We start from the raw sequence: 14,699 nt of genomic DNA, 5'->3' as shown, positions 1-14,699 counted from the left end.
CAGAAACAGCATAGGGTTGAGTGCAAAGGCAAAGGCAGCCCCCAAAGAAGAGAGCCAATGGGATTGCCACTCCTCACCTCCTCTAGCACCACCAGGGAATATTTCCAAGTATAAAAACAAAACATGGCTGGGAACAGAGTAGACAAGATTATTAGCAGTGTGCTGGTTACTACAGAATAGGAATGCCTTCAACTAAGAGGCCTCTGTCTGCAAGTACTTCTCACTTTCACAGGTAATTTTGTAAATGTGGCCTAATCTAAGGATTCTATTAAGAATTTAATTTTCTAAATGTATGTGGGAATATTAGACCCATTTATAGAGAGAATCTGTTAAATTTTATATAAGACACTGGAAAGAGAAGAGTAAATGTTACAATTCCAGTAACATCATTTGTATCACCAGTGGCTTTACAAATAAAATAGGAACCTAAGACTATAGGAAGGTATCATTTAACTCAAGTTTTTATCACCTCAAATGGATAATGGAATAAGTGGGCAAAGTGAGTAAAGAAAAAGAGAAGAGATAGAGTTGACGGAGAGACTAAAGAAAAAGAGAAGAGATGTAGTAGAGGAAGAGACTAGAAGAGAAGAAATTGTCCTGAGATCCTAGCACATCTGTTCACTCAGGAAGCAGTATGTTGTGCCCTTTAGCTCAGGTAAGCAATCCACTTAAGCTTGATTTGTTGAAATAGTCTATTTGCCTCCCAAACTTTATGATGTGTCCTGCTGTCCTGAAAATTTTACCATTTTACAAAGGAAATAGACTCAGCTGCTAATGTGAAATTCATAGAGATGTGACCCTCAGCTTCAGCCCCTATGGATTCCAGCCAGTGGCTGAGAATTACCTTAATTACTTGCCAATAGTACGAGAGCAGAAGGTGGGATTGTTAACCAAGTAACCTCCTTATGGTTTTTCCTCTCCTCTTATTCACAAAGAATCAAGGGCTTTCCTGGATGATTAAATAAAATGATCCTTTATTACATGTTGCATAGCAAGTGCTATGACTTTACTTAATTTTTAGATTTTTAAAATTCTTTGCATTTCACTAAAATGTGCTTTTACATACATCATACCTATGAATGTGTAATTACTTATCCCCAGACATTATAACACTGGAGAGTATTTGTTAATATGCATAAGAAGGGAATTAATAACCTATGTCTTCAAAAGAAATGACTTTCAATGAAATAAAAAAGCTGTGACTTACAGAACTATGCCTAGCACAGAACTTGTTAATGAAAGCAAATTGATTTTCACTTCTGATGGGGCTGCTGTGAATGATAAATGCCAAACAAACATTACCATTTGAAATTCAGCAGGCCTTTCAGCAGGTAAAGGAAGCACATTGCTTAGTTCAGTGATTCTATAAATTCTACTCTGTTAGAAAAAAATCGTCTTGTGAATGAATGAAAGATTCATTTACATTTTAAGTTGTATATTCTTGTAGGAGAGTCTAGATTTGAGTCAGATCTTTTTTCCTCCATTCTGCCTACATTCCAAATTTCATGTAAAGGCAGCATTCTGACAGTTTAAGTACATCAAAGAACTGTACCCTTAAATGTGAGACCACAAATGCACTTTGGTCAGGAAAAAGCCAGAATTCTCTCCATGGTTACTCAGCAAAGGCACAAAGACAGAGAAACCCAGTTTTTTCAGTATAAGCTTGTTTTGAGGTCAGGGGGTATGGGGAAGAATACTGCTTTAGGACATTTTCAAACTTTTGAACAAGAATCAAGTCACCCTGTGAATGAAATCCTGTATGCAAGCATCTGAACAGGTTGGAGAAGCTCATGTTTTCACAATTGAGAGCAGGCATCTCTGCTTTAGGTATTTTCCACGATTGTGTATACCTGTCTTATAAGGTTCAGATGGCAGCATGTAGCCAAATTATATTTGAGAGAACCTGAGCTACCTAATCTCTTAAAAGAATAATGGTTTGTGACCATATGTCATCAATTATTGGTGTACAGGGTCAGTCAGAACTAATGTGGAACAGGAAATTGAAGAGGCATTGCTTTTATCATTAATAATTTTGCCAAACTAAAATGGGGACTTAAGAATATAGGAAGGTATCATTTAGCTAAGAGTAGATTTATCACTTCAAATAGATAATGGAATGGCTAGAATTATTAACTGCTCATCAAGTTTTACAAGTCTTTAAGGTCTAAGGAGAAAGGGAAGAAAATATTCACTTATAAAAGATGCTTTTAAAAGAAACCTCTGTTAAGCCTCACACACATTTGTGGACAGCAGTAAGTGTGTATTAAGATGAGTTGATAGATGTGTTACATGTTAAACAAAAGTGAATTACATTAGCCTGGGGTGGAAGGAAAGTTATTCTTTTATTTTTTTTTAAAAATGTCCAAGTTATTTTAGTTCCCCTCCCAGCATACCTTGTTCTTAATTACAGAAGCAGTACATATTTATTGGGAAATTTTTGGAATATAGAAAATAAGCTTGTTAACAGTTATTGTCTATAATTGTCTATATAGGTGTTCATTACATTATTCTTTAATATTTTTGTATGTTTGAAAATTGTTATAATTGTAAATTGGGAAAGGGGCCAACAAAAGCACTTTTAGAAAAGAAAAATTACTCTTTATCCCACTGCTTCTTATTTTTCTTTTTTTAACTTGATATATTTAAAAGAAAAATAAAAGATTTCCTACCATTACTCCAATTTTACCCTCCAGAAATATCTACCATGTATAGCTCCATGCATAGCCTTCCAGAACTTTTTATTTGTATATACAGTTCTTTAAATGATAAAATATACAGCAGGTAGATAGATAGATGTATATAGATACAATTTGCTGTTTTAACATTTAACTATATAAAAATAGACCTTTTTCCAAGTTAGTGTATTGGATTTTATCTCCTTTCTGACAGCTGATGGTAGTGATGGTATTTTGTTCTGTAGATATCAGAAGGCTTTGACTCATTCCCTATTAATGGAGGCCAAGTTATTTCTACGTTTTGCTATTGCAAATACTACTGTAATGAGCAGTATTGAGCCCAGATCTTTCACACCGTTATTGCTATTTCTGCATGTTAGACACCAGGACATGTGATATCAGGGTCCTAAGATTGGCACCTTTAACCTTTTGATGGAGACTGCCAATCACAGATATTTTGAAATATTGTAAAACCCCTTTACTGACCTCTCTGGCCTGTGGCCTCTAGAATTGGACAAAATAACTAAGATAAATGTAATATTGTCAAAAGATGGTGATATATAAGAAAGCCAAAGAAATTACTGGTACGTATTCTTTTTTCTACTTTTTCCCAACAAAGCAATTTTAGAAGTTCGGCAACTTAGAGGAATACTCTTTCTTTCCAGTACAAAGAAAGGTGTAAGAGAAGATATAATTAATAGCATCAGGGAGGCACCAGTCACCACCCTCCTCTGTGCCTTCATATTCAATCTGACAGTATCTGCTGTCTCTGCTCACACACCCTTCCCCCTAAGAAAATACTTGCAAACAGAAACAAAACTACGGTGATTATGCTTGCACCTTTAACAAAAAGAGATTTAAAACTTGATGATCAGATGTTACAACATAAAAGCCTCATTTTCATTCGGTGGATGACCTTAATATGTTCTGCCCTAAGGCATGCATGGATGGTAGGTGATCGATGGGCTGTGAAAAACAAAAACAAACTCATAAAAAGTTAACGTATCAGAAATAGTGATATCAGCAGCAGAAATGTCTGCACAGCAACTGTGAATGGGCTTTGAGAGCTCTTGAGGCATCTCTTCTGATCTATTAATACTATAATTGGATCAATTTTAACAAGATCCATTCTTATCTATACTTTCTTCTTCATATTTTATTTTGTACTATAAGGAACTTGGGCATATGCCCTAGGTTAAGAATACCAGATGTATTTTTTGTGTTTTATATTTTCAAAATCCTGATTCATTAAATACAAATGCCAAATTTCTGATATAAAGGAATGTAATTTGCTCAAATTCCTGTCTTTTGAGAAATTCTACATAAAAATGAATTTTAATTATACCATTCAGTGCTTACTTGAGAAAAGTACTCCTGGAGAATCTTTTACTTAATCAGGAGCTGAGTTATGGATTAAGTCAAATTGTCATTATTGTTTTACCCAAAAGCAATTATACTTTACAAATCAATGTTCTCCTTATCTTTAATTTATCATTAGTTTGTGAGACAAATAATAAACATAGCAGAATATTTGCATTTCATTCAGAGAATTCTAAGTAATGCATGAATTATGTTAAAAATGTGACAAATACTTAACGAACTAAGTTTTTCTCTTCAACTGTTAACTCTGTGAAGTGCACTTTTTGACAATGTCGTTGATTTGATGAACAAATTAGCTTCTCCTTGGTCCATGCCACGACCAAACTATTCTTCAGCTTTTATCAAAATTTGTTGGAAAGGAAAGTCATGAAGAGAGCATTATTGAGTCATTACAAACACACATATAAAGTGACAGAAAAACTCATCTAAAAGAGGTACTACCATTATTAGTGACCTCAAAAACTCAACTTAGTGAAGTAATTATAAAGTGCCTATTGCCATTTAATGCAAGGTTTAAAAACATGAAAATAAAGCAAGCGGTTGATAAACATTTCTCTATGGATAATAAAGTCATATGGAGCATAACAGTAGTAAAATATAGCAGAAGATTTGAAAAGCAGTAACAGTTTTTTTAAAATATTCTGCCAAAAAGCACTATAGTTTTTAACATTGTGAACTTATATTTTTAGTTCAAGTTTTCATGGAAATTTATAATGTCTTGGCAAAAAGTAACTGGAAAATAGCAGTATACTTTACCTCTTCCCCACCATCAAAACAGATGCTCTAAGTGAAGTCATTACATTGGCACATTTTCTCAAACTGGGGATGGTTTATGATCTCCATGTTGCTGCAGAGATACCCCAAACAGTCCTGCAGGCCCAGCTTTATGTACATATCTCCACTCTTGCAGGGGTGTGAGATGATTTGAGAGACAGCATGGTATAATGAGAAGTGACAAGGTCTGGGATCAAATCTCCCATGAAGCCATAGTATTGCTGATAATGATGACGTTGATCAAGTCCTTTAACTCCTCTGAGCTTATTTTCCTAATTGATAAAATTAATGGGAGGGGGAGGTTGGGTAGGAGAAAGATAGAAGAATCACACAAGACTTATACATCTTTATATCCCCAGCACAAAACTCAGTTTCTACTTCATTGCCTTGTGGATATAGTACCCAATCTCTCACTCCGAACATTCTTTGATTTTAATTCACATACATGTACATACATAAACACAAAAGGAAGATGTTATTCTTTTAAAACAGAGGTCACAATCTCATTGGCCAAATATGGCCTGCAAAAGGTCTTGTCTTTGACGACCGCTGAGTTTCAACAAAATTTTGAGTCAACACCAAAAACTGAGCAAATGTCCAGTGATAATCCAGACTGTTCGTTCCTATTGAAAACCTGAAAAGTCTGACCTATTGGCCCTGCATTTCCACTTGGCAGAGCAAGTGCTGGAGATGAATAGTTTCACTTTTCCCAGAAGTTCTCCATGTCTACACGAGCCCTAAAGATGACTGACACGAAGACTGTCAGTCATTATTTATCGCATGCTTATGGCTACTTTTCATGCAATAGAGAGATATTGCTCTTTCTTGAGTCTCTATCAAAAGTAGGGAGGCAAAAGAGAGCCTTATAAGCCTGTTTGTTGAGAAGAAATGGGAATGAGTGCATTTCTGAGTGAAAATGTTTACAATACCTAGACATCTTCAGTCATTTTGCCTTGTCAGCCTGGCCCCTTCAGTGATTGGAGACTTTGCCCCCTGCTTTAGAAAGTCATAAATGCCATGATAGAAATAGGACAGTAGAAAGATGCCCCAATTCTATGGTAAGATTTTGTTATGTTTACTATCTGGTTCAATGACATACACAAGTCATTGAACTTTACTGGACTTCAGAGTCCTCTTGTATAAAACAAAAATGCTGGACTAAGTCATCTCTGAGGCACCTCTCAGCTTAAAGTGCCATGATTTTGAAGTTTTACTTCTTTTAGGAAGCCATCGTGACATTACTATCACAAATATGGACCCTATTAAAAGGAACCGTCATGTTTTTTCCTGCAACCTAAGGCAGATTTCAGTGACTGCATCTGTCATTTTTCATGTTGACACTGTATATTGTGGAGATCATAGCTTCAGAATGAAAACTCTGCTCAGATTTAATGTGTGCCTTTAAAATGCATTTATTTTTGTACATTTGTAGCTTTGAGCTGATGAGGTCATGTCACTGGCAAGTCCTCACCAGTTGTTAGTTGTGTTTCAAGTTCTTTGCTGGTAACAATAGCTAAGGTACTAAAGCTTGCTGATGGGGAGTCGGAGGGGATGCAAGGATACCACCAGGAGAAAGCTCATCTCATTCCCATAAATCTTGATATGATTTTTAAATGGAAAAAAAAAACAAGTAATAAATGGAGTTACAGGCCCCCATCATGAATTACCATAACAGTGAGAGCCATTGCTCTAGGGAACTTTAAAAATGTCAATATCTGGCTCCCACACCCAGAGTGAAATTCTGATTCTTGGGCTGGTGTATAGCTGGTGTATAGTTGGTGTATAGCCTGCAAAAAAGAATTTTAAAACACCTAAGTGATTCAAACATGGTTTATAGAACTATGAACAATGGCCAGGTTTTGAGATAAAAGATTGAAAAGACCACAGTGAGGTCAACTTCAGAGTTTTCTTAGTGTCTGCTTTTTCATTCAGAATCTAACATACTTGATTACATCATATAAAATTTTCAACATTGGGCAGTGGAGAAGTTTCTGGGGAATTATATAACAATATTTTGAAGTAGATCCTTGCTGATTATTTTATGATATGAGCTAAAGAGTTTCCGCTTAGAGGAATTTTATCCCAGATTTATTCTTTAGCATAATTTTCCTGTTGACATTCAGTCTTTTCAAATATATGATATAACATTATAATAGAATGTATATACTTTTTGGCTAACTAAAGAAAATATCATTAAACTTAAATAATTCAAAAAGTAGACAATTCAACTGCATAATAGTTTTCTATTTTGTAAAATGTGTCCCCCATCCCTCAAACAAAAGGTACAGTAACTTTTAGAACCCTTACATATAGACTGTGTTCAAGGCAGCGTCTCTTCTCTGTTCAGATATCCCATCTATATGGTAGAAATGAGAGTTATGAAGAAAGTAGTGACTCCAGAATTTAGTTCCACACTCTTAATTTATAATTAAGGAAATCGAGGCACTTGACAGGCAGTGATGTGTCCCTATTAGTAGGTGGCAGAATGAAAAGCAGAACTCACGTCTAGTATTCTAGGCCAGGATTCCTTCTCCTGTACCATTGGATTCCCACAAGTTCTCTTTCCGTTTTTTTTTTTTTTTTTTTTTGAACACCCATTCTGCCAGTTTTACTTGTCTTTGAAATTTGGTTCAATATGTCACATACTAATGAGTCTTAAATAATGATTCTTTAATGCTATGATATCATGCATGTGATAGATATACGCATATATATTCTGATTTAGAATATAATGAGTCAGTGCAAGTTTGCTTGGATTTCTCTGTAATTAGTTTCCAAAGTAATACTTCCAGGCCATGTGCCAGTGCATGCCAGAAGTGAATATGTTGATCGCATCTTTGGTTGATTATGATGGTCTTCTACTGCTGTTATACTAATACTTTTCCCATTTCCAACTGGCTTTACTTTTTGCAGCTTTGAGCAGTAATTCAGTCCCCTACGCCTCCCTGATTGGCTCTGTGTCCTCCCTCTCTAGCCAAACCACCACTCAGTCCATATATGATAATAACTCTCTCCCACGATTCGCTCGAAAAGGTCTAAACATCTTTGTCTCTATTATTTTCTCTGTTAAAGCACTGTAATGATGTCCATGTCAGTCCATTGCCATTCCCAGATAAGCCTGGCGTCTCCTGTGCCTTTGCATTTCCATTCTTTTCATTGGGGTTGCCTCATCTGGATGAGATCACGTGTAATTATCAGATCACTGTCACCCACCCACTCTCTCCACAGAGTGTAAATCAGTTCAATTCTACCATTAACACCAAAAAGTTTCAGAAAAGGCCCCCAAATTTTGGTCCAAAGGTATAATTATATCACCAACAAAGAGTTTCTTCTTCCAATATTTTTATTGTATCTCCACCAAGATTTTAGCTGATTAGAAGCAGACCTTCATAGCCATGAAGCTAAAGCACCATGATTCACAGCACTGTGCTAAAGTGAAAGTCTTCAAAAAGCAAAGTAGTTTTTTTACTTAACTTACCAGAACCATTGATAATTTGGCATTGGAGATAAAGGAACTTACTGGGTGACTTTCAATAATGGTACGATTTCTAAAATGTCCATAAAGTAATCACATGTCATGTTGACTTAATGGACATCATTCCACGGTGTGACTCCCTCCAAAGAGTCACAGTGACGGCAGAATATCAGCAGGGCTTCCAGTTTGAGCTCCTCCTTCCTCCTTTTTCTGCTTCAGAGGCTTCCTTGGGGGCGTGCTAGTTCAGGGTTTTCTGGCCAGCTGGAATTTATGTCTGTAAGATAGGAGTCAGCAATGCTCTCCCATGCTACTTTTGCAAAATTAATCAGAAAAAAAAAAAATACAAAGTATATGAAAAGTGAGAAAACATCAGAAAGACACAGGGGTCACCAAAATTAACAGTGGATTGTTTTTAACAGAATCTATGAAATTAATATATCTTCCGCTGGCCAACTGAACTAAGATGTCAGCCCCCGTCTCTGCTTTCCTCCTTTTTCCATCTTCTTGCCCCTCCTTATCTTTTCACCATTTGCTCACTTTCCTGAATTCATTTCCCATTAGTGGACAAAGATGTTTACACCTGAAGTAGATTGTACATTTGCTGGGGGTTGAATAATGGGGACCTGGGGCAAAATACCACGAAGTTGTTAGCGTGGCCATCTATAAATGTCCAGGAGAAGGCTGCAACCCCAGCCTCTACAATCTGCTACTAGTGGAAACATTTTTGAAGCTCAGTTTGGTGTCTGATTGTGTCGTCAGTGATTATTGTCGATGAGCTGTGGTGCATGTCATTCTCTGTATCTGTGTTTGCATGTGAATGTCAGTCACCTACAGGTTTGTGAAATATTAAATCAATCTTAATCTAGTCACAATGTATAGTGAATCCTGCAAAAACTCACAGCATTTTTATTAGTCTTTTTAAAAGTATATTAGACTATCCATATCATTTTTTTTTAACAAATCCGTTCTATTTTATTTTATTCACACCATCATTTCCTTTGCAGGTTCAGATGATTCCGGTTACCCTGGTAACCTTCATTCTTCAAGTTAGTTTTCCTTGATTATGCATAAATCATTTTATGTTTCCTATCAAGCTACTACTCTTTCCCTTTTAGGCCTTTCTCAGTGTCTGTTTTCTTAGTTCACTTTACACCATTTAATTCCACACAATTTCCATTTCACACAGTGCAGGAGAAGGAGTTTGAAATGACATAACAGTCATTACTCAAAGCAGAAGTTGACATCAAGCCTGACTGGCAGTTTTCTCCGCTAGCTAACCCATTGATTCATAGCACAATAACGCTTTTTTTTACACTAGGAGTGTTAGTGTGGAGATTATGCTTGGTGACTTTTCATTTGGCTACAAAATCCATCCTTCCAGAGCATGTCCTGCTTTGAGTAACCAAACTATTTGCCTGCTTCCTCACCTAAAACATCTTTACTACTCACATATTTTCAGGCCATTTCTAACTATAGTATTCTCTATATTTTGGAATGATTAGCATCATTGTCATTTATTTTCAAATGTGTCTCTTCTTTCCTTTTTTCGTAGGTATGGCTAGCCATCCTCCAATACCTATCCTGGAACTTGCGGATCACATTGAAAGGTTGAAAGCAAACGACAACTTGAAGTTTTCCCAGGAATATGAGGTAATTCACGGTGTTTATACTTAACAGTAATTTCGAGAGTTGCTACCCTCTTCTTTTTGGCCATATTCTTGAAAATCAACTTCATCGGCTTTTCCTTTTAAATATGACTCAGAATCTAATATAAACATTTATAATGAATAGCCAACTTAAAAGTGTCTGTACAATCAATATAGTAATTGTACTTTAAAAAGGTGTTGATTTTACATCTGTTCAATGTCACTAAGGTTATATACGTTTTGGGTTTTCAAAATATATTTTTAATTGATAAATAATTATATATTTATATATTATACATTATTAGTTATAGTCACCATTCTGTACCATAAATTATTAAAGCTTATTCCTACACAATAGCTAAAATTTTGATCAACATCTGTCCCCGTTCCCTATGCACCCTCTGGTAACTTCCATTCTACTCTCTACTCCTACATTTTTAGATTCCGCACATATTAGCAAGATCGTTTGGTATTTGTCTTTTCTATTTTTTTTATTCAAAGAATATACTAAACTGATAAGCTTCCCAGGATACAAATGGGTGCCAGATATTGGATTCATGATGAGAATCCTCATTGAAAAAGAGAGATTATAGAGATTAAGTAGATTTCTCAGTACTCTTCATTTTAGAGCTTATGCCCTGAAAACTCTATAATTATTAAATATGCATATGTGATTTTTACCCTTCAGTCTAAATTAATGCTAAATCTAATATTAAGATAAAAATGTATTTCCAGAAAGTTGCCTGTTTTTGAAGGAATGGTGAACTAAATGCTATCTTAACATTGCAGAATCCTTAAGGATTCTTTGTGAATTCTTGATGGTGCATGAAAAGCCTGTGTGTGTGTGTGTGTGTGTGTGTGTGTGTGTGTGTATTTGGATATTGGGCATTTATAAAGCAAAAAGTTGTAAAACTGGATATTTCCAGTATTCACCAGCAACAAGAACCCATAGTGGAGCCAATTCATGAATCACTGATAACTAGACAATAATTATTCTTTCAGGCCAAGTTTAACTTAGTATAAGATTAAAATGTGCTACTAAAATTGCATAGTTGTTCCAAATGACAAAAGCTTCTTTTGAGCAGCCCAGATTTAACCATAAAGGGTTTCTGCTGATTTACTGAATGGGAGTCCTCAAACACATCCTTGTTACCCCTCTTTAGTATCTGTTTTATCAGCCTTCATTGGGGCACATGTGCTAGACGACCTCTCGGTTCCTACCAGCTCCAACATTCTGCCCTATCACATTACATTCAGTAAGAACCTCTAAGAAGAGCTCCAGGGGCCAGAGAGGTAACAAAAATATTAAGAAGCACCATATAAGAGAATATGGAACAGCAGGGTCTGCGGCAGTCTGAATATCTGCATGGCCTTCCTAAAATTCCTCAAATTTTCCAATTTTAATTATTTTAAATCACTATGCTAGATGAGCAAAACATATCTGTAGTCCCATTCACCTCCACTCTCAAGAGCGAGACAGCCTTTAATTCAATTTTCCTACTCCAACATCTTTGTCGAATATTTGATAGAACACAAAGATTGTGTTTATTTCCTTGCTTCTTGGTTAAGGTATATTTTTATTTATTCTGCTCCCAGCATTCCGGTGAACATTTTCAATTTGGGGAAATTCACATTGGATTGTGAGGTTGCCTTACTTTCTCAGGTCTGCTTCTTATTTCTTTCCTCCTCTTTCTCTCGATCCGAATGGCTCTTTTAAAATTATGCAGTATCTTTTAAAACAGTTTCTGTAGCTTTTCGTTTGGGCCTTCAGCTGCAAATGGAGTTTTAGAAGAGAAAACAAGGCAAATGATGAATACCACCTGGGGCACATAAAAACTCTTAGTGTCTAACCAGAAATCTTTCGCTGCTCCAACCTGCTCTTTATTGCTATTATGATTCTTCCTTTTATTTTTCTGTGTGATATTTTCTCTATGGCCCCACTTTAATTCTTTATTTGTGATTTTGAGTAACGTAATGAGTCACAGAAAGATAAAAATGTGGTAACACAACCTGCTAGTAAACCATTAATTCACTCTCCACCAATACAACTGTAAGCCATTGGCAGTAATACTGTTATAAGTCACTTAACAACAGGGATACATTCTGAGAAATGCATCAATACGCAATTTCATCCTTGTTCAAACATCATAGTGTACTTACACAAACACAGGTGGTATAGTCTACTTCATCCCTAGACTATGTGGTATAACCTATTGCTCCTAAGCAACATACCTGTACATCATGTTACTGCACTGAATACTATAGGTAATTGTAACACAGTGGCCAGTATTTGTGTATTTGAACACAGAAAAGGTACAGTAAAAGTACTGTATAAAAGATAAAAATGGTACATCTGTATAGGGCACTTACCATGAATGGAGCCTGTAGGACTAGAAGTTGTTCTGGGTGAGTCAGTGAGTGAGTAGTGAGTGAATGTGAAGGCCTGGGACGGTACTGTACGCTAGTGTAGATTTTATAAACACTGTATACTTAGGCTGCACTAAATATGTAAAAATTATTTTTCTTTCTCAATAATGAATTAACCTTAGCTTACTGTAACTTTATTTTATAAACTTTTTGATTTTTTTTAAACTTTTTGACTCTTTTATGATAATGCTTAGCTTAAAACATAAAGACATTATACAGCTGTACAATATTTTTTTCTTTATATCCTTATTCTATAAGTTTTTTTATATTTTTAATTTTTTGTTTTTACTTATTAGGCTTTTTTTAAAAAACTAAAACATAAATACATACATTAGCCTAGACTTACACAAGGTTGGAATCCATCAATATCACTGTCTTCCACCTCTACGTCTTGTCCTACTGGAAGGTCTTCAGGGGTAATAACAGGCAAGGAGCTGTCATCTGCTACGGAACAATGCCTACTTCTGTAATATCTTTTGATGGACCTGGCTGAGGCTGTTTTGCTGTTAATTTTTTTTTTGTATAAATATAAGGTGTACATTCTAAAATAACTATAAAAATATAGTAAATATATAAACCAGTTATATAGTCATTTATTTTCATCATCAAGTATTATGTATTATATATAATTGTATGTGCAATACTTTTATATCACTGGCAGCACAGTAGGTTTGTGTACCAGCATCACCAAAAACAGCTGAGTTATGTGCTGTTCTAGGACGTTAGGACAGCTACCATATCACGAGGGCATAGGAATTTTTTTCAACTTCATTATAATCTTATATACTATCATCCTATAAGTGATCCGTTGTTGACCTAAATGTTATGCAGTGCATGATTATATTAGCATCATTCAAGCAATCTCAGGTGCATCCATTGTATATAATAACTGGCTTCCTTTAAATATGGAATTTGCAAGAAATGCCACATGTAAAGATACTCTAATGATCCTCATTTAGCCATTAGATTCAGAAGTGCTCCTTGAAAATAGCTCTGAACCGCATGCTGGCAATGCTGCCATGAACAACCACTGCAGTCGTCGTAGCCTGTAAAGTGATGGCCCAAATAGACTCTTCACTGACTATCATGATGATCTGTGATTAAAGCTCCCTGGGCATGAATTGACCCTACTGTGCCTTAACAGCCATAAAGGAGATATTTCAGTGTTATATTCATCTGTGATAATAAGATTAAGGCCTCTACATAATATTTTAGGCCACAGAGCAACACTTTGGGGGAAAAATTTGTTTTTTCTATTGCATATATAAATTTAAATAGGTATTTACTGGATTTCAATGAAGAAAATGGAGGAAAGAAAACTCACATTACTTTCAAATACCTAATTATTTTGGCATAATTACTATGAATTAATGTTTACTCAGACCTCTTAAGATACATAAAGCTAAATTTGTCACTCTGAATCTAAGACTGAAACAGAAGTTAAAGGCATGAAAGCTGTTTGCACTGATCCTGAGGCTAGAATAGGAGGAAATAGGTCAGCTTGGAGCACAGTATTATTTGATCATGTGAGACCTCCATTACTATAAAGGCAACTGGACTCTGACATTGGATTCAATGATAGCTAGACGAATGGCCCTGGGAAGTTAGTGTAGCCCCATCTCTGGAGATCTTTATTAACACTTTAGGTATTCATTTTCTGTTATGAGACTGAAAAGTTCTATTAGCATTTCAGTAGTCTCAATTTGAGAATGACATCTAGAATGCAAGGAATAAAGTCCCCCTTAAAGTTGGTATGACTGTTAAAGTCAATACATTAGGCTTGTGAATCTTCAGACTAAATCAGAATTATGTAAGTAGGTCTTTCCAAACAAAATCTTAGGCTAGTACCTAAGGATCATTTGAACGCCTATTTAAAATTTAGCTTCCTGGTTCCAACCCTGGAAATGCTGGTTCAGTAGGTCAGCCATGGTGTCTGGGAACCTCAGTTTTAAAAGAGCACTTCAGGTGACTTTCAAGCAGGTGTTCTAAAGACTTCAATCTGAGAAATGTCATTGGTTTAGGGTAATGTATTGTAATCATGATTCCCAGTATTCATTTCACCATTTTCTGAGATGGCATACAGACTAGGATATTTGAGATTCAATCAACAGGCATCATCACAGATTGTACCTATAGCCCCTAGAATTTACTAAAGAGAAAAACAGAAAAGCATATGATTTATTATAGAGCCAAAGGCTAACAATACAGATACACTTCAAGAACTGTCATCTGGAACTCATTCTGACCTTTACTGAATCCCAGTAATAGTCCATTAGCACTTAAGCTTATCTCCTTGGCATAAATCTTATTTATATTTGATAG

The 14,699-nt window shown here is 35.6% G+C and overlaps 1 protein-coding gene across 5 annotated transcripts in view; it reads left to right on the top strand.

The window, feature by feature from the left end:
• PTPRD (protein tyrosine phosphatase receptor type D) overlaps window positions 1-14,699 on the top strand; it is a 493,549-nt gene that overhangs the window by 373,716 nt on the left and 105,134 nt on the right. For 3 of the 5 annotated variants that reach the window (XM_069476476.1, XM_069476475.1, XM_069476473.1), the window contains 2 exons: window positions 9,309-9,350; window positions 9,857-9,954. In XM_069476476.1, coding sequence (XP_069332577.1) covers window positions 9,309-9,350; window positions 9,857-9,954 — 140 coding nt within the window. The remainder of the gene's footprint in view (window positions 1-9,308; window positions 9,351-9,856; window positions 9,955-14,699) is intronic. The other 2 variants (XM_069476474.1, XM_069476478.1) reach the window with 1 other exon arrangement.

This window comes from Eulemur rufifrons, chromosome 7, assembly GCF_041146395.1.
Source record: "Eulemur rufifrons isolate Redbay chromosome 7, OSU_ERuf_1, whole genome shotgun sequence".
Taxonomy (NCBI): Eukaryota; Metazoa; Chordata; class Mammalia; order Primates; family Lemuridae; genus Eulemur; species Eulemur rufifrons.
This window is presented reverse-complemented; position numbering and strand designations above follow the sequence as displayed.